General features: G+C 39.4%; 1 protein-coding gene across 1 annotated transcript; it reads left to right on the top strand.

Annotated features, from left to right (window-relative positions):
• Nucleotides 1-272: 272 nt before the first annotated feature.
• Nucleotides 273-27,494, top strand: Lamtor2 (Late endosomal/lysosomal adaptor, MAPK and MTOR activator 2). Its single transcript, XM_067149697.2, has 3 exons — nt 273-503; nt 592-754; nt 27,187-27,494. Exons 1-3 carry the CDS (start codon nt 436-438, stop codon nt 27,331-27,333), a joined length of 378 nt encoding a protein of 125 aa, XP_067005798.1. The 5' UTR covers nt 273-435; the 3' UTR covers nt 27,334-27,494.
• The last annotated feature ends 377 nt before the right edge of the window (nt 27,495-27,871 follow it).

Below are 27,871 nucleotides of genomic sequence, written 5' to 3'. Positions count from 1 at the left end.
CAGTCAGCACATGGAGAGGCACATCTCGCGGTAGATAAGAGAAGGTTGTTCAGTAGTACCAACAGAGTATCAATACCCCTCTTTACCATACCAGTGGCTCTGTTATAACTCGTGTATATAAAGAACGATTGCACGAGTAATTTCTGCGTTTAGGTTATAAGAGCACTAAGTTATGGTCATAATGACACATCACTGAGATAGGATTTAATTATAAAATGAATTTTACCCAAGTTAGTGACATATTTGAAACGGTGCTGCCAATGGCCAAATTTGATGATGACAAAAAAATAAAGAATCAGCTGATTTGTGTTGCTGTCGTCTTTGTGTATTAAGTAACATAACCTCCGTAGCATTTCTTCTAATTCGGGGTGATATCACTGTTGTTACAATTTTTATGCATTGTTGTAAATCCTTACGTACAAGTGATATATAAAAATGCTCAAACCCAAAGCATTGACTCAGGTCTTAAGTCAGGCCAATACAGGCGGTGTCGAAAATACTCTGTAAGTATGTCCATATACAGATTTTTCGGGTTGGATTGACGACGTATTATGATCCTGGTTAATCTATGAATACATTTTATCATTTTAGGTTGTTGAATCATGAAGGGGCGTTGCTCGCGTATAGTGGATATGGAGATAGAGATGCCAGAGTGACAGCTGCCATCGCAAGCAACATCTGGTCCGCTTATGAAAATAATGGACGGAATGCGTTTAAAGAAGACCGCCTGCAGCTAGTCCTTATGGAATGCATGGTAATATATTTGCACCATTCTCTGACATTCTGCATAAGAAATAACACAATTTAATAATTTGAGCGTTTGTTCAGACGTGTTTGTTAAAGCGGCGTCAATATACAGGAGTAAGAACTTTAGCCCTTTAGTGAGCCATCTGCTATGTAGTTTGGGTCAGTCAGTTGAGCGTAGACTGTGCTTTCACATTTTCACATCATTGAAATGTACTTTCATTAAGCACCAGGCTTCTCAAACTACCCTTTCCCTGTTCTAGTGTTACTGTTAAGTAGCCTGCCAGTGCAGTAGGGTGATCTAGAGTAATAATTTTGACCATGGGCTCCGTTCTTCAATTAGTAGGCCTATTCCTGAACATAGAGCACATAATGATCCATAAAAAAAGCCTACTTCATTATTGTTTCATACACATTGTAAAAGTTTAAAAGGACATGGACAGCAATACTTCATGGTCGCAATTACCTCAGCTGACCCAATTAAAACAATGGATAAGTTAAATGGTCTATTTGATGCAGGTCTTAATACAACTCTTTTTCATGCAAATAATTTTTATTCTACATAACTTATAGCTTACATCTAGTCGAAACAGGGGTAACTAGAACATTATCATATAAATACCATATGTAGGAAAATAAAATACAAAATTGATAGGGAATTACATCTTAAGGTTGTTCAGAATCTGTGTCGCATTTCATTGGATAATATTAATTGTTATTGAATTTATAAGTATTCATATTTTGGCATGATAATGTTCTCTGTGCTCTGCTAGTGGCTTTTACGTTGCACCGACACAGATAGGTCTTATGGCGACGATGAGATAGGAAAGGGCTAGGAGTTGGAAGGAAGCAGCCGTGGCCTTAATTAAGGTACAGCCCCAGCATTTGCCTGGTGTAAAAATGGGAAACCACGGAAAAACCATCTTCAGGACTGCCGACAGTGGGATTCGTACCCACTATCTCCTGGGTGCAAGCTCACAGCTGCACGCTCCTAACCGCACGGCCAACTCGCTTGGTGATAATGTTCTAATTACCCCTGTTTCCCCATCTCTATTCTAAGGCTGACCATACTTTACGAACAGAAAAACGGGTCCCTGGAATGGCGGTGGGGGGGAGATGACCGATGCGACGTAAAGCAAATTGTAAAATAAAGAATGACAAAAACAGGTCAAAGGTTTTGTAAAATTTACATTTGTGTCCTTGTCCTTTTCAGGCACACCCCCAATGGAGGTGAGCACTTCATTAATATACTGTATTCTTTACATAAAGATATTGACTTTATTATTCAGTGATAGAACCCATACAATATTTTAGGTAGACATAGAGGGTGACTGTAGGTTAGCATGATTATACCAGGAATATTTCCCAGATGAAGTGACCTTATGCAGGAAATTTTTTGGTCTTTCAGTACCCTACCATAAAACTTGTCACAGTCCATTACACAATTTTGTCTTATAACTAACATAGCCCCCTTATTGTCTCAACACTTCATCTTCCTTTAACCACGTACTATCCATGAGAGAAAATTTCCTCAAAAGAGGTGCTGTAATTCCTGAAAGACAAAGATAAAAATTGTAGAGAATTACAGAAGTCCTAAAAGTATATACATTTTACACTCGTTTTGGAAAAAAAAAATCTGTACTCTCTGATACAGAAATGTTTTCTTTATTCCATGTATCCAACTGACTCACAGTTATATGTCTTGGGAAAACCCATTGATCAGAAACACACAAAAAAATGTTCTGTTTTGGTGTTGTGATGAACTCCTCATTCAGTCTGTCGTGCATTTCCTTCCATTCAGTTGTCTTTAATAACCCCCACTTAAACTTCTCAGCATTTTATGAACTTCCGTTCCACTTATTAAAATATTCCATACTGGTTTCACGGAAATTCTCAACTACTGCAAGAAATGTGGCCTCATTCATTTCTCCTGAATCTACTAACTCTTTCAGTTGGGACACTTTTGCTGTATCCTAAATTACTGACAAGATTTTCACTATTGAAAAAGAAATAATAATAATATTTGCTTTACGTTCCACTAACTACTTTTATGGTTTTCGGAGATGCCAAGGTGCCAGAATTTGTTCCACAGGAGTTTTTTTTACATGCCAGTAAATCTACCGACACAAGGCTGACATTTTTGAGCACCTTCAAATACCACCGGACTGAGCTAGGATCAACCCTGCCAAGTTGGGGTGAGATGGCCAGCGCCTTAACCATCTGAGCCACTCATCCCGCCAATAAATAAATAAATAAATAATAATAATATGACTACTTCTGTAACTCAATTACAGTCCGCGAAACTTTTAGTGATACTTCATTTTATGGTGGTGAGGATTAAGGAGGGAGCTACCCCGATTCCGGTAATACTGCCAACTGGATGGAAATGAAATCTGAATTGAATCAATAGTATGATCTATCGATATGGATTTTCTAAACCGTCGTTTCCGTGTAGGAGTTCTAGGTTGGTTCTGTGATGTACCTTGATTTTCCTCACTCATGTTAAAGCTTAACCTATATTGTCACTTTGCTGTGTAAATAACAGTATTTAAAGTGTTGCAATTATACCGCCAATAACAGTATTTAAAGTGTTGCAATTATACCGTCAGATGTCTTACAGCAACGCATAATGATTTCATATTTTTTGTGTCAGAGCTCGCCATTACGAATCTTGAAGATAACCGAGGTGTACCGATTCAGCACTAGGGAGCCGAAGTATCACTAAAAGTTTCGTGTACTGTAGGTTGATCTTTAGCAAATGACAAGCACAACTTCAAACAATTTTTACGAGATAACAGGACATTTTTCTTATGAAAGAAAGTAAGAATGAACCCCATCAGACATGCTTTAAATTTAAGATAACTGTTCCCTGCATAGTCACAAAAGGCTTTCAGTTCTTCAACTCTTACTATATACAAAAATATTTGTATACTTCATTGTCTGTTAGTAAAGTCAAGAGCACAGTGGGGATTATTGCATATAATGTGTGCCCAACCAATACCAATAATCTGCCTATTGGGTTCAGTTTCTAGTTTATACCACATCATTTTTGTCCAGTCTTCTGCTTCCATCAAAAACGGTGTTGGTATTATCCGCCCACAAAGCGGCAATTTTGTTTTCTAAAGCAAATTTGTGTATTACTTCCTTCAGCATAGCACACTGTAGATCAGATATTTCACCAAATAATGACATAAAGTCAGTTTTGTCCTGAACACCACAATTACCATATAATGTCCGGCTCCGTAGCTTTGGCCTTTGGTCAGAGGAGTCCCAAGTTCAATTCCCAGCAGGGTCGGGAATTTTAACTTCTTCTTCATCCTTTTTTTTTTTTTTTTTTCCCCAGATTCTCTGTGAGTAGGGTAGTGTACCAAAGCCCTCCACCTTATTCGATCTTTCCACCATTCCCCTTCTAGTAGTTTATTGCTATTGACTCCTCTATTTTCAATACAGTCCACAACAGAGCTCCTCCATCTCATTCTAGGCCGTCCCCTAGACGTCTTTCCAGTCTCTGTATCCATGAATGTTCTCTTTGGTATTCTCTCATGGCATTCTCATCATTTTAACCATCATTGGTTAATTTCGTTGGCACGGGGTCTGGGCATATGTGTTGTCTTCGTCACCAGTTCATCCTCTACACGATGCGCAGGTCACTTAACGGACGTCAAATCAAAAGACCTGCACCCGGCGAGCCGAACGTTGTTCTCGGATACTCCCGGCATTAAAATCCATACGCCATTTCATTTTACCATATAATGATCAGGAAAAGTATTGTTTTTCTGTTTTAATTTTTTTTATGTGCCTGAACTTTATGTAATTTTGTTTGTTTCATCCAAGTCCACCCCCTTGCTTCGTATAATACATACAGTGATATCTGACAAACGAGTAGCGATACGAAAAGACTCGGGAGTAAGAAGATGAGTTCCAAGCTGGCATGGGATGACATTAGTAGATGAATAAGCTTGAGTGGAGTTTTGGAAAGATCATGGGCAAACAATTGATAGGGAATCTACCACCTGGGGAACAGCCTCCTCCTCCTCCTTCAACCCCATTATTATTTGGAGCTCTCCTATCTGTTGCATCTTCTTTGGGCAGTCCTTTAGCCAGCGTATCTTGCCATCTCATCCTTTTCCCTTGTCTAGGTCTGGTACATTGAAATTCTCCAGACCATTTTCTCTTGATTGGTGTATTCACCTCAGATCGCATTACATGGCCGTACCATCTCAGTCTGTACTACTGTCTCAGAATCTGTTATTTTCTCCAGTACAGCCACCTGTCTGATATCATCAACCGAGCTCGATAGCTTCAGTTGACTAAGTGTCGCCAGTATCCAATATTTGGGAGATAGTGTATTCAAATACCACTGTCGGCAGTCCTGAAGATGGTTTTCCGTGGTTTCCCCCATTTTCACACCAGGAAAATGCTGGGACTGTACCTTAATCAAGGCCATGACTGCTTCCTTCCCTTTCCTAGCCCTTTCCTGTCAGATCATTGCCATAAGACCTGTCTGTGTCGGTGCGATGTAAAACAACTTGTAAAAAGAACTTTTATATCATAGTTTTTTCTCCATTCTTTCAAAGAGATTCCCATTGCCCACCATAACATTCTCATTTCTGTCATATCACATTACTCCCTTCATCCTCAAAGCATATGCCTGTAGTCCATATATTATCACTGTACAGATTACTGTGTTATAAATATTTAATTGTACTGGATCCTATTGTTGACGACTATTCCTGTTATCTACCTCCATTTATTCTAACTCATATCTTCCCATCTGATCAATCCACACCCAATACTTGGTAGTGTTCCACTTGCTTCTCCTTCCTGTCTACAATATTGATGTCGTCATCTTCTCCTCTCTTGCTGCTGACCATTACCTCTGCCTTATTCAGGCTCATTTTTAAGCCACCTTTCTCCAAGGCTGCTTGCCAAGTGACTATCCTCTCCTCCTCTTTTGTTTTGTATTCAGATCATTGATAGGTAAATGAAATGCAAAAACTTTAGTAATAATTGCTTCCAATTTTGTCTGAGCAGAAGGAAATTTAGGTTAATCTACTACATCTATCTGAGCGCTATAACATTCGGCATGACAAATGGACAATAGTGAGTTTTCTGTTTGGAAGCAGATGTGGCTTCTTTAAACTTATGTGGAATCACCTAAAAAGTGTGTTCGTGGGAATTATCAAAGACTAATACGTAAGCATGCCTTTAACTGTCAAATTTACTATGTGAAAAGTAATTGGAAATATGAACTGAACTTGTTAACGTATCTTATGAATAAAACTTACAAAAGATTGATGGTCATAATTATTAAGAAGTAATTGGAAAATCGAAATAGACTGTTAATAGAGCTTATGAATAAAAGTTACACTTTCCATGTTATATGTGCAGCATTTGAATGTAATCAGAACGGGTATTATAGTATTTTCTTACAAACCATATCGTGTGTAATTGTAGACGTAAGTTGTACTGTACTTAGACGACTATGGATCTGTGTACTTTTGAGAAAGCTGCATACAGCTGTGCATGGCTAAACACCGGAGTGGAGACATTTCTCCTGAATTGATATGAAGTTTGTCCATTTAACTTAGGCCTATTCATTGCAACTGAGAAGGCTAAATTTAGAAGCAATGGCATATTGGGATTAACAGGTGCTAAATCTATTCTTGGAGTAAAACGCTTTCTTCGTGAAGCTCAGTCCATCAGAATTTCTGCATGAACAATACTTTTGTCTAGCTTCAGTACAGTTAAATCTTGTTCCATTGCACAAACCAGCTTTATTAAGTAAATTGACATCATTACACTCTATGGAGCCAATGTTTATGTACTTTATTTGCTCATCTATCAAACTATTCAGAGCTTGTTGGTTGATAACATTAACTTGTTCATTTGTTGAGTACAAAACTGCTACTTTTGAAAAACTGAACTTGCTTGTGTGGAAAGAAGAACTAAATAAATCCCATACAATATTTTTTGAAATGTGGTTTTTATGGAATCTCGATTAATGCTCTTTTGACCTAGTTCTTCATGCCGAGTTTTAGGAGCTATTCACTGAAGTTAGGTCTAGGTTTACAACTCATAAGTTTTTTTTTTAGTTTAAAAATATTAATTTTGGGCTATAGTGTAGAATATTTTAAACTTGACTGGACAACAGCTGTTCTGTTTCTGAAGAATAACTGGGAGACACAATCAGAGTCTCTTCCAAGCAAGATCACTTTCATTATATTTTGCAGTAGCTGATCTATTGCTAATAGTGTAATGGGGAGCCAGGTTTGCCTCCTCCCATATAATTAAAACAAGATTGTCTCATTTCCTCTGCATCTTCCGATATCGTTCTCATGGGAGATGGAGAAGTATGCAAAATTAGAACATTATTGTCTTTTTTCTCTGACTTAACTTTACTCGGTTCATCTCTCTCCAAATGTATTGCTTTAGCTTTAGTGGTTTCTTTCTGTAACTGCATATTTTTTCTAAGTTTGTCACTTTTACCTTTGTTTACTATTTTTGGTCTTCCTTGTGGTGTTTTAGTAGGTGGTTTGCTGGATCATTTAAAATTTGCTAATTTAATGCTGGAAATTCATATAACCCGTACAATCGAAGATCCCTTTCAAGTAAGGCCTCACGTCTTCATGGACGATCCCCTGTGGGTGATCAACGCAGATGAAGAATACACCCACGATATCCCCTGCATGTCGTAAGAGGCAAATGAAAGAGATGACCAAGGTATAATACTTTTGGAACTATCAGACAATCTGTGATTAGTAGCGATAGTAATAATTTCGTGTGGCTATTTCTAGCCGGGTGCAGCCCTTGTAAGGCAGACTCTCTGATGAGGGTGGGCGGCATCTGCCATGTGTAAGTAACTGCGTATTATTGTGGTGGAGGATAGTGTTTTGTGTAGTGTGTGAGTTGCAGGGATGATGGGGACAGTACAAACACCTGGCCCCCGAGCCACTGGAATTAATCAATGAAGATTAAACTCCCTGACCCAGCCGGGAATTGAACCCGGGACCCTCTGAACCAAAGACCAATATGCTGACCATTCAGTCAACGAGTCGGACATTACGTGATGAACGCCATGGGTTGACTTTACTTGCGATTAGTACTACTACATGTGCCTGGTTGTACTCCCTCTTAGAGCAATTATCGCTACTACTTGAGGAACTCGTACCACTACTGCCTCCAGCTGCGTCATCAAGGGAGTATTAATATCGGAGTAGTACCATTGTATGAAGATCACCATGGGTCTGTGTTACCTGTGGGTGGTGGTCACCGTTGATCTATATTGCCTATGATTAGTACCACTATGTGAGCAACACCGTGAGTATTTGTAGCCTGTGATTAGTACAACTATGTGAACAACAGCATGAGTATACGTAAGCTGTGATAAGTACCACTACGTGAACAACACTGTGAGTGTACATAGCCAGTGATTATCACCACTATGTGAGCAACACTGTGAGTGCTCGACGTGCTGCTGCCGAATAGCACACATCAAGTGTCAACATCTACAATACAATATACGTTCTACAACACAAAGTGAAGAAAAGCTTTCATGCTAACTAAAAACACAAAAATATGTTGAACTCAAGTATTATAATACATATTGACATTTGACGAAATCAAAAACAGTAACATAAAACTAAAGGAAGCACGTCGCTAAAACAACAACTTATCTACATTCATATACCGTATTTTATGGTCAATTCAGTCTTAGCATAAACTATAAGCTTTGTGTATATATCGACAAAATCCCACACTAAACACCGGACAACTACCTGATTTCAACAAAGTGTTCATATTACTTCAAGAAATTATTATACCACCAGTAGACGAACACAGCTGATCATATAACGTTGTCGCATATACAACATGCTACAAGAATTAATCTGTTTTATTCATCTACCCATAAGTTTTAATGTGGAACAGTGGACACTTCACAATTCAAAAATATTGTATATTCAACATATATCCCCTGTGCACATAATAGTAGTGTAAAGTTTTAACTCTCATACCGTTTAACGTAGACGAAGATAAGATGAAAAACATTTGATAACATTTTCATCCATACTATGTGACACCTTTATAATTTAAGAAAACGTATTTTAACATACATCATTCACGTACATTTAATAATGTTAACTTTTTAATTATTATATCAGTTATTGTAGATGATTATTTAAACTAGAACAATTGTAATGACTATGTTTTCACCCATACCATGTGACATTCTTATTGTGATGTTTTAATTGTATGTTATGATTGTCAGCTGAAGATGACCTTCACAAGGTCAAAACCAGTACTTTAGAACAATAATATATAAATATATGTATTGATTAGGTGGAAGCTTCAAATCTTCATATTTGTGAATATAATCAATACGGAAATGAAACTTATAGATTATGACACCGTGAGTATACGTAGCCTGTGATTAGTGTAACTATATGAGCAACACCATGGGTCTGTGTTACCTGTCGGTGGTGGCATAATGTGTGATACACCATTGATCTACATTGCGTACGATTAGTATCACTATTTGCAACACTGTGAGTATACGTAGCCTGTGATTAGTACCACTATGTGAGCAACAACATGAGTATATGTGGCCTGTGATATATGTGGCCTGTGATTAGTACCACTATGTGAGAGCAACACTGTGAGTATACATAGCCTGCAATGAGTACCACTATGTGAGAGCAACACCATGAGTATACATAGCCTGCAATGAGTACCACTATGTGAGCAACACCATGAGTATACATAGCCTGCAATGAGTACCACTATGTGAGCAACACCATGAGTATATGTAGCCTGTGATAAGTACCACTATGTGAGCAACACCATGAGTATACATAGCCTGCGATGAGTACCACTATGTGAGCAACACCATGAGTATACATAGCCTGCGATGATTACCACTATGTGAGCATCACCATGAGTATATGTGGCCTGTGATTAGTACCTTTATATGAGCAACACCGTGAGTATACATAGCCTGTCATGAGTACAACTATATGAGCAACACCATGAGTATACATAGCCTGTCATGAGTACAACTGTATGAGCAACACCATGAGTATACATAGCCTGTCATGAGTACAACTATATGAGCAACACCATGAGTATACGTGCCTGTCATGAGTACAACTATATGAGCAACACCATGAGTATACATAGCCTGTCATGAGTACAACTGTATGAGCAACACCATGAGTAAAAATAGCCTGTCATGAGTACAACTGTATGAGCAACACCATGAGTATATATAACCTGTCATGAGTACAACTATGTGAGCAGCACCATCAGTATACCTGGCCTGTCAGTAACACCATGAGTATACATAACATGTCATGAGTACAACTATATGAGGAACACCATGAGTATACATAACCTGTCATGAGTACAACTATGTGAGCAACACCATGAGTATACATAACCTGTCATGAGTACAACTATGTGAGCAACACCATGAGTATACATAACCTGTCATGAGTACAACTATGTGAGCAACACGAGTATACATAACCTGTCATGAGTACAACTATATGAGGAACACCATGAGTATACATAACCTGTCATGAGTACAACTATACGAGCAACACCATGAGTATACATAACCTGTCATGAGTACAAGTATACGAGCAGCACCATCAGTATATGTGCCTGTCATGAGTACAACTATATGAGCAACACCATGAGTATACATAACCTGTCACGAGTACAACTATATGAGCAGCACCATCAGTATACGTGCCTGTCATGAGTACAACTATATGACCAACACCATGAGTATACGTGCCTGTCATGAGTACAACTATATGAGCAGCGCCATCAGTATATGTGCCTGTCATGAGTACAACTATGTGAGCAGCACCATGAGTATATGTGCCTGTCATGAGTACAACTATATGAGCAACACCATGAGTATACATAACCTGTCACAAGTACAACTATGTGAGCAGCACCATCAGTATACGTGCCTGTTATGAGTACAACTATATGAGCAACACCATGAGTATACATAACCTGTCATGAGTACAACTATATGAGGAACACCATGAGTATACATAACCTGTCATGAGTACAACTATACGAGCAACACCATGAGTATACATAACCTGTCATGAGTACAACTATGTGAGCAACACCATGAGTATACATAACCTGTCATGAGTACAACTATGTGAGCAACACCATGAGTATACATAACCTGTCATGAGTACAACTATACGAGCAGCACCATCTGTATATGTGCCCATCATGAGTACAACTATGTGAGCAACACCATGAGTATACATAGCCTGTCATGAGTACAACTATATGAGCAACACCATGAGTATACATAGCCTGTCATGAGTACAACTATACGAGCAGCACCATCAGTATACGTGCCTGTCATGAGTACAACTATGCGAGCAACACCATGAGTATACATAGCCTGTCATGAGTACAACTATATGAGCAACACCATGAGTATACATAGCCTGTCATGAGTACAACTATATGAGCAACACCATGAGTATACGTAGCCTGTCATGAGTACAACTATGTGAGAAACACCATGAGTATACATAGCCTGTCATGAGTACAACTATATGAGCAACACCATGAGTATACATAGCCTGTCATGAGTACAAATATATGAGCAACACCATGAGTATACATAGCCTGTCATGAGTACAACTATACGAGCAACACCATCAGTATACGTGCCTGTCATGAGTACAACTACGTGAGCAACACCATGAGTATACATAACCTTTCATGAGTACAACTATATAAGCAACACCATGAGTATACATAGCCTGTCATGATACAAATATATGAGGAACACCATGAGTATACGTGGCCTGTCATGAGTACAACTATATGAGCAACACCATGAGTATACATAGCCTGTCATGAGTACAACTATATTTGCAACACCATGAGTATACATAACCTGTCATGAGTACAACTATATGAGCAGCACCATCAGTATACGTGCCTGTGATGAGTACAACTATATGAGGAACACCATGCGTATACATAACCTGTCATGAGTACAACTATGTGAGCAACACCATGAGTATACATAACCTGTCATGAGTACAACTATGTGAGCAGCACCATCAGTATACATAGCCGGTCATGAGTACAACTATATGAGCAACACCATGAGTATACATAGCCTGTCATGAGTACGTCTATATGAGTAACACCATGAGTATACATAACCTGTCATGAGTACAACTATGTGAAAAACACCATGAGTATACATAACCTGTCATGAGTACAACTATATGAGCAACACCATCAGTATACATAGCCTGTCATGAGTACAACTATATGAGCAACACCATGAGTATATATAACCTGTCATGAGTACAACTATATGAGTAACACCATGAGTATACATAACCTGTCATGAGTACAACTATATGAGCAACACCATGAGTATACATAAACTGTCATGAGTACAACTATACGAGCAGCACCATCAGTATACATAGCCTGTCATGAGTACAACTATATGAGCAGCACCATGAGTATACATAACCTGCCATGAGTACAACTATGCGAGCAACACCATGAGTATACATAGCTTGTCATGAGTACAACTATGTGAATAACACCATAAGTATACATAGCCTGTCATGAGTACAAGTATATGAGCTAGACCATGAGTATACATAGCCTGTCATGAGTACAACTATATGAGCAGCACCATGAGTATACATAACCTGTCATGAGTACAACTATGCGAGCAACACCATGAGTATACATAAACTGTCATGAGTACAACTATGTGAGCAGCACCATCAGTATACATAGCCTGTCATGAGTACAACTGTATGAGCAGCACCATGAGTATACATAACCTGTCATGAGTACAACTATGCGAGCAACACCATGAGTATACATAGCCTGTCATGAATACAAGTATATGAGCAGCACCATCAGTATACATAACCTGTCATTAGTACAACTATGCAAGCAACACCATGAGTATACATAGCCTGTCATGAGTACAACTATATGAGCAACACCATGAGTATACATAGCCTGTCATGAGTACAACTATATGAGCAACACCATGAGTATACATAGCTTGTCATGAGTACAACTATGTGAAAAACACCATAAGTATACATAGCCTGTCATGAGTACAACTATATGAGCTAGACCATGAGTATACATAGCCTGTCATGAGTACAAATATATGAGCAACACCACGAGTATACATAGCCTGTCATGAGTACAACTATACGAGCAACACTATCAGTATACATGCCTGTCATGAGTACAACTATGTGAGCAGCACCATCAGTATACATAACCTGTCATGAGTCCAACTATATGAGCAACACCATGAGTATACATAGCCTGTCATGAGTACAACTATATGAGCAACACCATGAGTATACATAGCCTGTCATGAGTACAACTATGTGAGCAACACCATGAGTATACATAACCTGTCATGATTACAACTATGTGAGCAGCACCATCAGTATATGTGCCTGTCATGAGTACAACTATATGAGCAGCACCATGAGAATACATAACCTGTCATGAGTACAACTATATGAGCAACACCATGAGTATACATAGCCTGTCATGAGTACAACTATATGAGCAACACCATGAGTATACATAGCCTGGCATGAGTACAACTATATGAGCAACACCATGAGTATACTTAGCCTGTCATGAGTACAACTATGTGAGCAACACCATGAGTATACATAACCTGTTATGAGTACAACTATGTGAGCAGCACCATGAGTATACATAGCCTGTCATGAGTACAACTATATGAGCAACACCATGAGTATACATAACCTGTCATGAGTACAACTATATGAGCAACACCATGAGTATACATAGCCTGCCATGAGTACAACTATGTGAGCAACACCATGAGTATACCTAACCTGTCATGAGTACAACTATGTGAGCAGCACCATCAGTATACGTGCCTGTCAAGAGTACAACTATATGAGTATCACCATCAGTATACTTAGCCTGTCAAGAGTACAACTATATGAGTAACACCATGAGTATACTTAGCCTGTCATCAGTACCACTATGTGAGCAACACCATGAGTATACTTAGCCTGTCATCAGTACCACTATGTGAGCAACACCATGAGTATACGTGCCTGTCAAGTGTACAACTATATGAGTAACACCATCAGTATACTTAGCCTGTCAAGAGTACAACTATATGAGTAACACCATGAGTATACTTAGCCTGTCATCAGTACCACTATGTCAGCAACACCATGAGTATATGTGCCATTCATGAGTACAACTATATGAGCAGCACCATGAGTATAAATAGCCTGTCATGAGTACAACTGTGTGAGGAACACCATCAGTATACGTGCCTGTCAAGAGTACAACTATATGAGCAACACCATCAGTATACATAGCCTGTCAAGAGTACAACTATATGAGCAACACCATCAGTATACATAGCCTGTCAAGAGTACAGCTATATGAGCAGCACCATGAGTATACATAGCCTGTCATGAGTACAACTATATGAGTAACACCATGAGTATACTTAGCCTGTCAAGAGTACAACTATATGAGCAACACTATCAGTATACGTGCCTGTCAAGAGTACAACTATATGAGCAACACTATCAGTATACGTGCCTGTCAAGGGTACAACTATATGAGTAACACCATCAGTATACATAACCTGTCATGAGTACAACTATATGAGCAACACCATCAGTATACGTGCCTGTTAAGAGTACAACTATGTGAGCAACACCATGAGTATACATAACCTGTCATGAGTACAACTATATGAGCAGCACCATCAGTATACGTGCCTGTCAAGACTACAACTATATGAGCAGCACCATCAGTATACATAGCCTGTCATGAGTACAACTATACGAGGAACACCATCAGTATACATAGCCTGTCATGAGTACAACTATACGAGGAACACCATCAGTATACATAGCCTGTCATGAGTACAACTGTGTGAGGAACACCATCAGTATACGTGCCTGTCAAGAGTACAACTATATGAGCAACACCATCAGTATACATAGCCTGTCAAGAGTACAGCTATATGAGCAGCACCATGAGTATACATAGCCTGTCATGAATACAACTATATGAGTAACACCATGAGTATACTTAGCCTGTCAAGAGTACAACTATATGAGCAACACTATCAGTATACGTGCCTGTCAAGAGTACAACTATATGAGCAACACTATCAGTATACGTGCCTGTCAAGGGTACAACTATATGAGTAACACCATCAGTATACATAACCTGTCATGAGTACAACTATATGAGCAACACCATCAGTATACGTGCCTGTTAAGAGTACAACTATGTGAGCAACACCATGAGTATACATAACCTGTCATGAGTACAACTATATGAGCAGCACCATCAGTATACGTGCCTGTCAAGAGTACAACTATATGAGCAGCACCATCAGTATACATAGCCTGTCATGAGTACAACTATACGAGGAACACCATCAGTATACATAGCCTGTCATGAGTACAACTATACGAGGAACACCATCAGTATACGTGCCTGTCAAGTGTACAACTATATGAGCAGCACCATCAGTATACGTGCCTGTCAAGAGTACAACTATATGAGCAGCACCATCAGTATACATAGCCTGTCATGAGTACAACTATACGAGGAACACCATCAGTATACATAGCCTGTCATGAGTACAACTATACGAGGAACACCATCAGTATACGTGCCTGTCATGAGTACAACTATACGAGCAACACCATCAGTATACATAGCCTGTCATGAGTTAAACTATATGAGCAACACCATGAGTATACATAGCCTGTCATGAGTACAACTATATGAGCAACACCATGAGCATACATAGCCTGTCATCAGTACAACTGTGTGAGCAGCACCATCAGTATATGTGGCCTGTGATGAGTACAACTATATGAGCAACACCATGAGTATACATAGCCTGCCATGAGCACAACTATGTGAGCAACACCATAAGTATACAAGGCCTGTGATTAGTACCCCTATGTGAGCAACACCATGAGTATACAAGGTTTGTGATTAGTACCCCTATGTGAGCAACACCATAAGTAGACAAGGCCTGTGATTAGTACCCCTATGTGAGCAGCACCATGTTTATACGTAGCCTGTGATGAGCACAACTATATGAGCAACACCATGAGTATATGTGGCCTGAGATTGATACCAATATATGAGGAGCACCATGGGTCTGCATTGCTTGTTTGTAGTACCCTTTTGTGAGGAACACCGTGGGTCTGTCTTACCTGTGATTAGCCACACCATGGTTCTTTGTTAGCTGTGATTAGTAGATCAGCATCATGATTCTGGTTTACCAGTGATTAGTAGTATTATGAGGGGCCGGTGACCTGGATTTTGGACCCCTTTAGACAACGAGCGTCATTCCAGACAATAGGGCATTGTGAGTCGGATCTGCTGATTTTTGGATTCAGGTTATATTTTTATCATCATTCATTTTAGATTCTAATCAATGGATACATTTTGAAGTTTTATTATTGTTTCATTTCTTTGCACGTCGTATCACAGGGGCTGATGACCTAACTGTTAAGTCCCTTGAAACAACAAACATCATCATCAACATCCTTCGTGGACGTAATGTTCTTCTGACGGATTTCTTCGGAAGATGACACATGACAAAAGTGGTGGCGTTTACTTCACAGTCATGTTAGGCTAATAATCTGCACGGTAATAAACATTGTGACGGGAGTCGGGAACAGACTAGACATATAATTCTGTTGTTCTGGCAACAAAGCGTTAGTGATTAAACTTTATAAATGTTTATTTGGAAGCCATCATGATAAACACCTATTTAGTGCATGCCATCGTGACTGTTTTTGACATTTCCGCTATTGATATAACAAGAGCAAGCCCACATACATGGTGTTCATAGATCTAGAAAGGGCATTCGATAATGTTGATTGGACCAAGCTATATGAGATTCTGAAGGTGATCGGGATCAGATACCGAGAAAGAAGAATTATATACAATCTGGAAAAAATCAATCTGCAGTGATAAGAATTGAGGGCTTTGAAAAGAAACAGCAATCTAGAAAGATGTGGGGCAAGGCTGCAGTCCCCCCCACTCCTTTCCAATGTTTTTATAGAACAGGCAGTAAAGGAAATCAAAGAGGAATTTGGTAAGGGAATTACAATCCAAGGAGAGAAAATCAAATCCTGAGATTTGCTGATATTGTTATTTTATCTGAATCTGCAGAAGATAGAATCTTAAGGAAGGAGTACAGGATGAAAATAAATAAGTCCCAAACAAAATTAATGGAGTGTAGTCAAATGACGTCAGGTGATGCAGGGAATATTAGAGTAGGAAATGAAGTCTTAAAGGAAGTAGATGAATATTGCTACTTGTATAGTAAAATAACTAATGGTGGCAGAAGTAAGGAGGACATAAAATGCGGACTAGCAAAAGCAGGGAAGCTCTTTCTTAAGAAAAGAAATGTGCCCACTTTGAACATTAATATAGGAATTAGATGTTTTTGAAGACCTTTGTCTGGAACATGGCATTGTATGAAAGTGAAAAATAAAAACAATAACAGCTCAGAAAGAAAGAAAATAGAAGCTTTTGAAATGTGGTATTACAGAAGAATGCTAAAGGTGAGATGGATAGATCGAATCCCGAATGAAGAGATACAGAATCAAATTGGTGATAGATAGAATGATAGGACACATCTTAAAACACTCCAGGACTTGTTTAGTTGGTTTTTGAGGGAAGTGTAGGTGATAAGAACAGGAGGGATAAGCCGAGGTATGAACATGACAAGCAGATAGGAGCACATGTAGGATGTAGTAGTTACGTAGAAATGAAAATATTCGCACTTGATAGGGGGCATGGAGTGCTGCATCAAACCAGTGCGAGGAGTGATGATTCAAATAACAACAACAACAACAACATATGTGTGGCTGTATAACCGACTAAGCGAAGTCCAGAGCTCCAATGCAGAAAAGACTTATGTGAAATATGTTTCCTGGACACAATATCATGAAACAAATAATTAACATGATCTCTCGATAAATAATCACCAGATTTTAACTAACTCATTAAATTGGTCATTACATTGCTAATAAATTCACATAAATATTGAATGATTGTCATGTGCAAATATTGCTCTCTGTATTGTGAACACTTCAAAGTATGCAGCAGGTCTTAGTTCATTCTGATGCTATTAGGTGCTGTTAATGTGATACCTGGATATAACAATCGCACTTCACTGAATGAGGGGAATTAACGATTGTTTTTCGTCAGTTATTGCTTTCAATATGTAAAAAGCAGACAGTAGTATTTGGTTCAGTCTTATGCCAATAGATGACGTTAATGTTATTACGTGGAAGAAAATGACAATGTCGCCTCGCTGTATGAAAAGCATTTTATTGAGAACCAAACATGTAATATTCCATCTCACCCAAATCATATCTCTGTCATGGAAACACCTACAACGAGCCATCTGCCATCAAAATGTGATAGATGTCACTCCCCAAACTCAGCAGTAGGATTCCTATCTCATTGTTATAGATGGAGATAATGTTGTTACACATGCCAGAACGTGAAAATTATTCATTTACTTGACTGAAAGGTAGTATTTATCATGCAACAGTTCAAGTATGATAGTCATTATTGCATTGTTCTTGTAACCTATATGTGGTGCCAGTTTCAGCCTCTCAAATGTTCCCGTTTTCTCTGTCCCCGTGGAAGGCAACAGAAGTGAGGATGTACATAGTTTGAACTCATGCCAATAGCTGTGCACATCATCGTGGCGAATGTGACACAGTCACTTTGCTGGGAAAAAAAACATATTTTTCTTTTAAAAAGTACAAATGTCATGGTCTGAAGAGGTTCACTGTACTTTTTTTTCTTAAAAAAAAGACATAACAATTTATAACTGGTGCTAATTTCTGTTGTTGATACATTTGTCATTTTCTCAATGTCACTGTGAATAACATACAGAATAGGGATATTTATGCATATATATCTTCTCTCACTATTCTGCCTCATCATTGCCATCATGTCTATCTCATCTGAATTGATTAAACTTCCAGACTTTCAATTCTAATATCAAAAATTAAGTTCCTAGAAGGGAACAATCATTTAATTGATTGCAAATATTAAATTATTTAAGCACTTCAGGTTTATTCGTGTGGCAGCAGGCTTGTCAGTTGGATTTCCACATCTTTCCAAACGGAGCACCATCTATATTTCCTAAGGGACTCTACAATTGCAACAGGTGTTCCCGACTGTGACAGTGTGACAACACATTGAAGAGACTGAGCAAGTGGCTGTGTGGTTAGGATCCGCAGCTGTGAGCTTGCATTCGTCAGACAGTGGTTTCGAACCCCACTATCTGCAGCCCTGCGGACGGTTTTCCGTGGTTGCCCATTTTCACACCAGGCAAATGCTGAAGCTGTTCCTCAATTAAGGCCACGGCCAGTTCTTTCTCACTCCTATCCCATCTTCGCCATAAGACCTGTCTGTGTCAGTGCGACGTAAACAAACACAAAAACACATTGAAGACCTGCTACTTCATTCGTGACCCCACATAGTATACATCGAAACTTCTACAGTTGTAATACCAATATAAATGGTCAGTTATTGGACATTATAAATTTTCCAGCTAACTCATTCCTGGTTGCTAGCGTTTCGCCCCCGTGTGCTAGGCTGGGCTCATCAGTTGGTACCTAGCACACCTACCAAGACGCATGGCTACTCCATTCCATGGAGGCCACTGCGTAGGCTAATTGTAGCCACCGGCAATGCCAATGCACTATGAGACACTCTGTCTCACTACTAAAAATTGATGCCTGCTTGGCCATCAGATGATACAGATGTTGATTCCCATAGGGAATCTGTAATATTTGTTCCGAATGAGTAAATTTATAATACCAATATAAATGGTCCGTTATTGGTCATTATAAATTTTCCAGCTAGCTCGTTCCTGGTTGCCAGCGTTTTGCCCCCATGTGCTAGGCTGGGCTCATCAGTTGGTACCTAGCACACCTACCAAGACGCATGGCTAGTGCATACCATGGAGGCCACTGCGTAGGCTAATTGTAGCCACCGGCAATGCCAATGCACTATCAGACACTCAGGCATCAATTTTTAGTAGTGAGACAGTGTGTCTCATAGTGCATTGGCATTAGTCTATGCAGTGGTCTCCACGGTATGCACTAGCCGTGCGTCTTGGTAGGTATGCTAGGTACCAACTGATGAGCCCAGCCTAGCACACGGGGGCAAAACGCTGGCAACCAGGAATGAGTTAGCTGGAAAATTTATAATGTCCAATAACGGACCATTTATATTGGCATTATAAATTTACTCATTCGGAACAAATATTACAGATTCCCTATGGGAATCAACATCTGTATCATCACTTCTACAGTTGACCACAGGCTTCAAAAGCAGTGTATGGTTCAGTAATAGGAACCTGATGATAAGCTGAACATAGATCAATCATACTGAAGGCCACTGAGCTATTTCATTTTATTTTTATTTCGTATGACATATACAGGGTACAGAGAAACTATAACTATATACAATTAAAGCAGACAGAACAACAATCGGACAAAGGAGTTTATAATTAAAGATCCAGAGAATTTAGCCAATTCACTGCCTCTTCACTTGTGGCAGGAAGTTCGTGGTATCCTCTCAGAAAGCTTCGAAGTGGGCACATCATCACATGGTGGACTGTCTGAGCCGCGTCACCGCAGTCGCAATGAGGGCTGGAAATTTTTCCCCACTTGTGGAGCCAGAAGTTGCATCTTCCAAGACCGGTCCGCACTCTGTTCAACGAAGCCCAGATTCTTCTTGGCAAGTTGAACCCAGAAAGTTTCCCACAGGGGTCAGATATCAATCCTAGCTGGTCAGGGTTCGAAACAGCCCACTATTCTCTCCAGGCAATATTCATGTTGTACTGTGATTCAACCAGCCCCTTTCCTAGTTGCCATGACGGATGTCGAGATTTTAATCTTCCATGTTTCTGAGGGTTGCAGTCGTGATGAATTGACAAGAGTGTATTTGCAGTACATTTTAACCATTCCTTCTTTAGAGCAGTTAGCCTTTGAAGGTGAGGAGGATGGATGTTAGTTAATACTGGTAGCCATTTAAGTGGTGTGGGTTTGAGTGTCCTCATGGTATCATTCAGCTGGACAGCAACGTTTCCTGTGTGTGCGCTCTTGATCCATACAGGGCTACAATATTCTGCAACTGGGTATACTAGGGCAAGAGCTATTGTTCAGAGGACATTAGCATTTGCTCCCCAACTAGTGCCATTGTTGCTTTACATCCGTAGGTATAACCTTAATGTGCCTTACATGTTTCCCCCAGGTTGGCAACATCGGCTGCTGGACCAAAATAAATTTTCTTGCGGATATCCCAGCAAGTAGAGGATACATCACAACCATGATCATGAGTACAAACGGTTCTTCTCAGAACCACACAACAACAACGGATTTAGGACATTCATGTTGAAACCATAAGCAAGGCAGTGAGCAACATACTTACAAGAGTGCTGAATGACAACCAAGTGGATGTAGTACTGTTACAAGAAACTCACTGTGAAGACCAAAACCAACTCCTGTCCAGATGTAAGTTGCCAGAATACAATCTTGTCGCAGCAACTTCCATGAGAGCTACGGAACAGCAACTTACTCTAAGAACAACATCGAGCAGGTAGAAGCTTTAAGTACAAGCAACTTCATTGATGATATTGTCTATCTTCAGTGTTGAAAAAGCATCAAACCTGGTGAATCTGTTTATTGTCTGAATAATCTATGCCAGGGCTGGACAAATCCAAGGTGCCCAGTTGCCATGGCAACGAAAAAATGTGTAGGCACCTATCATTTTCAACTTTGATTCAGAGATGGTTTCTACCTTTCAATACTTATTTATTTTCCTATATCACATAGAACTAAGCTTGTGTGTCCTTTTTAGTTTTTTTTTTTACATGTGTCTTCTCTTATGCGAGACATCCTCTGATAAAAATACATTCAAAAATGACACAGACATTAAAAATATGTTACAACACTGTAAATTATTTTTTAAAATATTCATCATTAATAATTTGTAATGTCTCTTCTTCTTATTCTCCTTGATATTGAAGTGTTTTTTTGTCGTTGGCACTGTTAGTCATATAGTGGAGTGTGCTTTCTTAATTTGAGGCTTCTAATGTAAGATCTGTTGCTGTTTGGTTTGAATTCTAATGGAACAACAGTCTATTACTGTTTGGCAGGGGAAACTCCTCTGAAACCTTAGTTGAAGTTGCGTGCATGCCTGCATGTGATAACACAACATATCATATCTAATTTCAGGTGCCACTCAATTCAGTGGCTACTGGCACAGAGAAGAATTTGTCCAACAAATCACTGTATTTTCTTTTAGCATTTTCCCTATTGGTGGTTGGACCTCAAGCTAAATTCCAGTCTGAGGATAAACAATATTTTTGGAATGTATTTCCACTCTGAAAATAGCAACGTATAAAAGATTAAATTGGTGGCATTTTAAAAAAAATTGACATTAAAATTTGTTCCTAAGGTGCTTTGTTTCTTTTGTTTTTGTTGTTGTTGTTACTGTCATCTCTCTAATATCTAAATATCGATAATATAAGCTTTAGAAGCGGTTATAAGCATTGGTTACACCTGAACATTGACTTGAATCAATATACCTTATGATCACTTGCAACCATTACATTGACAAGTTAAACCTTTGCTTTTCACCGGTCTTGGCACCAGATTTTCTTCGTTATGCTTTTTGCGTACTGCGCTATGCTATGTAATAAGCACCGCTCAGGGTTTGATACATTTCAGCCCATTAAAAGACATGCTTAGAATAGTGAATGTGAATTAAGAGTGATTAAGATGAAGTGAGAGATCAAACTGGTTAATATTATAGATGTAAGCAATTTTTTTTTTTTAATGTCTGGCGCCTAAGAAATTTAACTGGCTCCTAGAATTGTTTCTGATTGTCAAACTCTGATCTATGCACAGTCTCCTTTTCCTCAACTCATTCTTGACAAGCAGCACTTCAGTTCACCACGGAGAGTGTAATTCCTTCAGTCAATATTCTGTTAGTTTTTGTTCTTAAACTAGAGTCCTGTAGGGAGCAGTGTCTTGATTTGATTACTGTTGACTTTCAGTCTTGAGAGAGGTTTTCAATCAGACACACCAGAGTAATGCTTAACTCCTCAGTATGGTGGATTTAAATGCCCTTCATCTCTGTGCTACGGGAGTTCTAAGCATGGTATTTAAATTTTCTCGCATTTGTGCACGACTTTGTTCAAAGCATTAAAGTTAAAAATTAAATAATTGAAAAAGAGGTTCAACCTATTCAACGTTAATACTTTCAATACGGAACAATGAAATTTTTATCTTTGTTCAAAGCAACATAAATTTCTTATTATTTCACGGATTCCAATAATACTTTTACATGCATGCTTAAAAAACGTCATTCTTTTAAAAAATGTGATGCTAACTTACCTTAATAATTAGTTTGGTATGGAATGTCTTGAAACATTCCTCAATGCAGAGACCCGCTTCGCAGTCTGGACATCAAAACACTGTCACTCTCCGAATTTTCTGCTTCTAGCACACGACACTTGTTTGGCTGCCTTAGTTCCCTCAGTTGGTGGAATTCTCTCAGGGAAATTCCTTTCATTGAGACGAGATACATTTTTGTCTGAAGAACTGCGCCCAGCCACCTTTCTTTCACATGAACCTGAATGTTCCACAAGTAGTGCCTGGACAACAGCCACTCTCAAATGAATTTCTACGTCAAATGATCATTGCGTTTAGAATTTCAACATTCATTCTTCCTGACTGGTTTCCAGTCCCGTATTCTAGAACAAAGTGGAAAGAATAAGCCCCTAGCTCGGATTCTTTTCTCAGTAAATATATTTGTTTCACAAACTATTTAACTCATCCGTAAAGAACATCTTGAAAACCTTCACACTGTCACATTCCCCACTGCTTTGTTCTGAGGTCCTGGGTTTCATATGAACTGATCTATTTGACCCACGTAATCAGACACATTCTCCCATGAAAATGTATTAGCCGAGGCATGTACTACCACTTGTATCCGAGTCCAAACCAAGGACTTTGCATACAGTGATGTTATCCACATCACTTAAATCACAATCTGAATTTAACTTTCTACAGAACCACTCAATTGTTCTGAAACATCTATTTCCATGCTCAATAACCCGCACTTTCTTGTAGAAGCCATCTCCACTCACGACAGACGGAATGCAGGACAACAGGTAGTAAGGGAAAAGGTTGGGAAAAAACTGTCTCAAGAACCCATGCTAACAGGTTAATTGAGCTGGACTACAGATTTTCAGAGGTCCGTTAGTACCAACGAAATACGTTTCTAACTCCACATTTTTTTGCAGAATATCATGACTGATGATCACATCTGATGGCCAAGCAGGCATCAATCTTTAGTAGTGAGACAAAGTTTCTCATAGTGCATTGGCACTGCCGGTGGCTACAATTAGCCTACGCAGTGGCCTCCACGATATGCACTAGCCATGCGTCTTGGTAGGTGTGCTAGGTACCAACTGATGAGCCCAGCCTAGCACACAGGGGCGAAACGCTGGCAACCAGGAATGAGTTAGCTGGAAAATTTATAATGTCCAATAACGGACCATTTATTTTGATGATCACATCTGCACAAAGATCATTAATCTCATACAACTTCGCATCTACATGAACATGTCCCATAAACATACAAATTTGCAGAGAATTATTTTACTTGAAAAAAGGGAAGTTGTAAAAGCTATAGCTATGTTAAGGTTATCTGGATCACATTTGAGGTGATGAAGCCAGACGTGGTGCTTGCTGTTGTAACTTTCAGAGCTCCCAGTGACTGTAAGTGGATCTGTTTCAACAGAATTCATCCGAACAGTCAGGGTAGCCTTAGCTAAAAGGAGAAAGCTACACTAGCACCTTGAATGTCAGTAGATTTGACCTTGGAAATTGAGTTTTCCAACTTATAGACATGTTTGTAATGGCCGATCGTGCCACAGCAGTGGCAAACATGATTCTCTCATCTATTACTTTTTTCTAAAGTATGAGGGGGGGATCAAATATAAACAGGATTTTATTTTTTATTTAAATTCATTTATTGAAAAACACAAGGCAATTACAATTTATTTTTCCACATAGTTTCCTGCTTTGGAAATGCATTTGTCCCAGCGTATGGGCAGCTTTTTGATGCCCTCATCATAAAAGGAACAGGGTCGTGTCACCAGCCAGTTGCGCACAAAGTCTTCCACACTCTTGTTATCTTCAAATAGTTGCCCTCCTAGAGCCTCTTTAAGCGGTCCGAACAAATGGAAATCACAGAGCGATAAGTCCGGACTGTAAGGACGATGATCAAGTGAAGTCCAGTGCATTTCCTGTAGCTAGGAGACAGAGCTGCAGTATGGGGCCGTGCATTGTCAAATCGGTTGGTCTCATCTTTTGCAGCAATATGCAACCCTCACCTTGTTCAACAGCTTGCAGTAGTAAACAGCATTGACTGTGCGTCGCTCATGCAAAGAATCAATCAGCAAAATGCTCCGCCGATTGAAAAAAATGGTTGCAAGAACTTTGCCAGCTGACAGTCGAGTTTTGTCTTTCACTGGTGCTGCCTCCCCTTTCCTCCGCCACTCCTCACACACACACACACACTCATCCTTGACAATGTTTGATCACCGAACTGTGCAGTCAATCTCTGGCAAATTTCCGCCGCTGTAACTCCTTCACGAGCAAGAAATTTTATAATTATGCATTGCGCAGTGGAGGGGTGCACCTGTTGCTCCGACATCATGAGCGTTACTGACAAAACGGTGAGAAATATCTCTAACAGCACGCTTTCCCCACTCGTAACGGTCCCGCCTAAGCATAGCAGGAGCGGGGTGCCAGTGCTACCAAATGTTGATGTTCATTGAGAGAAGTCTGAAAGTAAGAATCTGAATAGATCTGGGCCAATTCAAGGCTTCTGTTTTGATTAAACACTTTGCAGATAATTATATAGGCCTTTTCTAGCACCCATTGACAAATGTAGCTTGATCTCAGCTCGGTCATGAAGGCATCTTGCGCTTGGTTCTGTGACGGCCTTGAAATTGCAGTCTATGCTGTTCAGTTTCAGTGCTCGAATATACTGATCTAATGACTCCTCAAGCATGAGTAGCTAGCTTATGTTGAGTGTAAAGCTTGTTTTTGAACTTGATGAACAAGGAGGTTAAAGTAGCAATAATATTGTCACAAGTTTCACACTCGGATATGTAAGAGAAAACAGTAGTTTAATGTCATCATCATCATCATCATCATCATCATCATCATCATAAAACCCCTCCAGCATGCCAGGTAGAGTGGTGTTGAATGAGAATTCACCATCATTGTCTGTCCAGAAATGCCTTCTCTCGCACCACTGACTCCCAATTTCCTCCTCTTCACTCCACATCCTCTCTTTGTTGGTATAGCCATCTCTTCCTAGGTCTTCCATCTGGCCTTCTTCCTTGAACTATTCTTTCTATTCATGCACGCAGTGTTCTTGTGCCAGGCATTTGCTTTACATGTCAATACCATGTTAGTTTTGAAGTCCTCAACTTCTTTTCTATCGAGTCCACTTCCAGTTCCATGTTGATGTCATTGTTTCTTACATGGTCTTTGCATGTTTTTTGGAGGGTTGTTTGTAGGAACTTCATTTCACATGCTTGCAATTTACTAACTTCCCTCTCTCTCTTGTAGTGTATCAGTTTCTAGACTGTATGTGAGAATGGACACAAAGTACAACTTACACAAGGTAATCTCGGTTCTCATGGCCACTTCGTTATCCCAAAGTAGATGTCTTACAAGGTTGTAGAAGTTGGAACTGCTAGACACTCTGTTTACTATTTCTTTATCTGTAATACCCCTGCTGGAAATCATACTCCTGAGGTATTTGAATACCTGTAGGTCCAATGTTATTAAGCAAGAATTAAGTTTCTTCTAATTACTTGGAGTTTTCTTCCATAAATGTGACAAAATTCCAGAATGTCTGATGCCATGTGTCCATTTGTGCTTGGATCTGCATCAAAACTACTTGGTTTGAGAAGAGCCTTCACTTTTGGAATATGAAAGGAATCTTGTTTGTTCAATAAATGGTAAAAATCAAGGATCCATAATAGATCTTAAGGAAGGCTCTATTGTGTGTAAACATGCACTAACATGCTGAACTCAAACTGAGAATTTAAAACAAATACAGTAAGATGGAAACAAAGTAAGTCAATCGTATCGATGGAGATCATATGATGTGGAGTATAGAAGTAAACAACAACAAAGACCACATGAGAGTGCAGGTTCCGAGTGAGCTGCCTGTGGCTCAGTTTGTACGTGAATGTGTTCAGTAATGTGATGTTTTCCTACTTTGCAGGAAGGGAAGGTTGCTATAACGGAGGTCGCCAACCTGCTCCTGTGTTTGTATGCCAAGGAGACTGTGGGCTTTGGATTACTCAAGGAGAAAGCTCAAGCATTAGCACAGTACTTGGATGGACCACTCAATCAAGTTGCAACATCTTGAAGAACATCTCTCCAACATATTTGTACTCTATCTCCCATATACTTTGTTAGGGACACGCATTATTGTATTGAAATAATTGTGATGATCTCTCTGTATGATATGTTTTAAGTTTAAAAGATGTTTTATATAACAAATTTTTAAATAATAAAATAATAACTGTACTAAGTCGTACATTATTTTAGATTGTTCTTTTCTATGTCTCAGCAACATCCCTTTCAGACTGAACAGACCGAGTGAGTTGGCTGCGTGGTTCATGCTGTGTAGCTGTTAGCTTGCATTCGGGTGATGGTGGGTTCGAACCCCGCTCTTGGCAAACATAAAGATAGTTTTCCGTGGTTTCCCATTTTTGCACCAGGCAAATGCTGTGGCTGTACCTTAATTACCGGCCCGTGGTGTAGGGGTAGTGTGCCTGCCTCTTCCCCAGAGACCCCGGATTTGATGCCAGGTCAGGGATTTTTACCTGGACCTGAGGGCTGGTTTGAGGTCCACTCAGCCTACGTGATTAAAATTGAGGAGCTACCTGACAGTGAGATGGCGG

Source organism: Anabrus simplex, chromosome 6 (genome assembly GCF_040414725.1).
Source record: "Anabrus simplex isolate iqAnaSimp1 chromosome 6, ASM4041472v1, whole genome shotgun sequence".
NCBI classification, from domain to species: domain Eukaryota; kingdom Metazoa; phylum Arthropoda; class Insecta; order Orthoptera; family Tettigoniidae; genus Anabrus; species Anabrus simplex.
Note: the sequence above shows the minus strand (reverse complement) of the source record. Positions and strands in the feature narration are given on the sequence as shown.

What these genes read in the sequence shown, in the direction of transcription:
- Lamtor2 (XM_067149697.2), top strand. Translation starts at nt 436, where the DNA reads ATGCTCAAACCCAAAGCATTGACTCAGGTCTTAAGTCAGGCCAATACA. An exon ending in GGCGGTGTCGAAAATACTCT is followed by an intron (nt 504 to 591) that starts GTAAGTATGTCC and finishes TTATCATTTTAG; the next exon opens with GTTGTTGAATCATGAAGGGG. An exon ending in TAGTCCTTATGGAATGCATG is followed by an intron (nt 755 to 27,186) that starts GTAATATATTTG and finishes CCTACTTTGCAG; the next exon opens with GAAGGGAAGGTTGCTATAAC.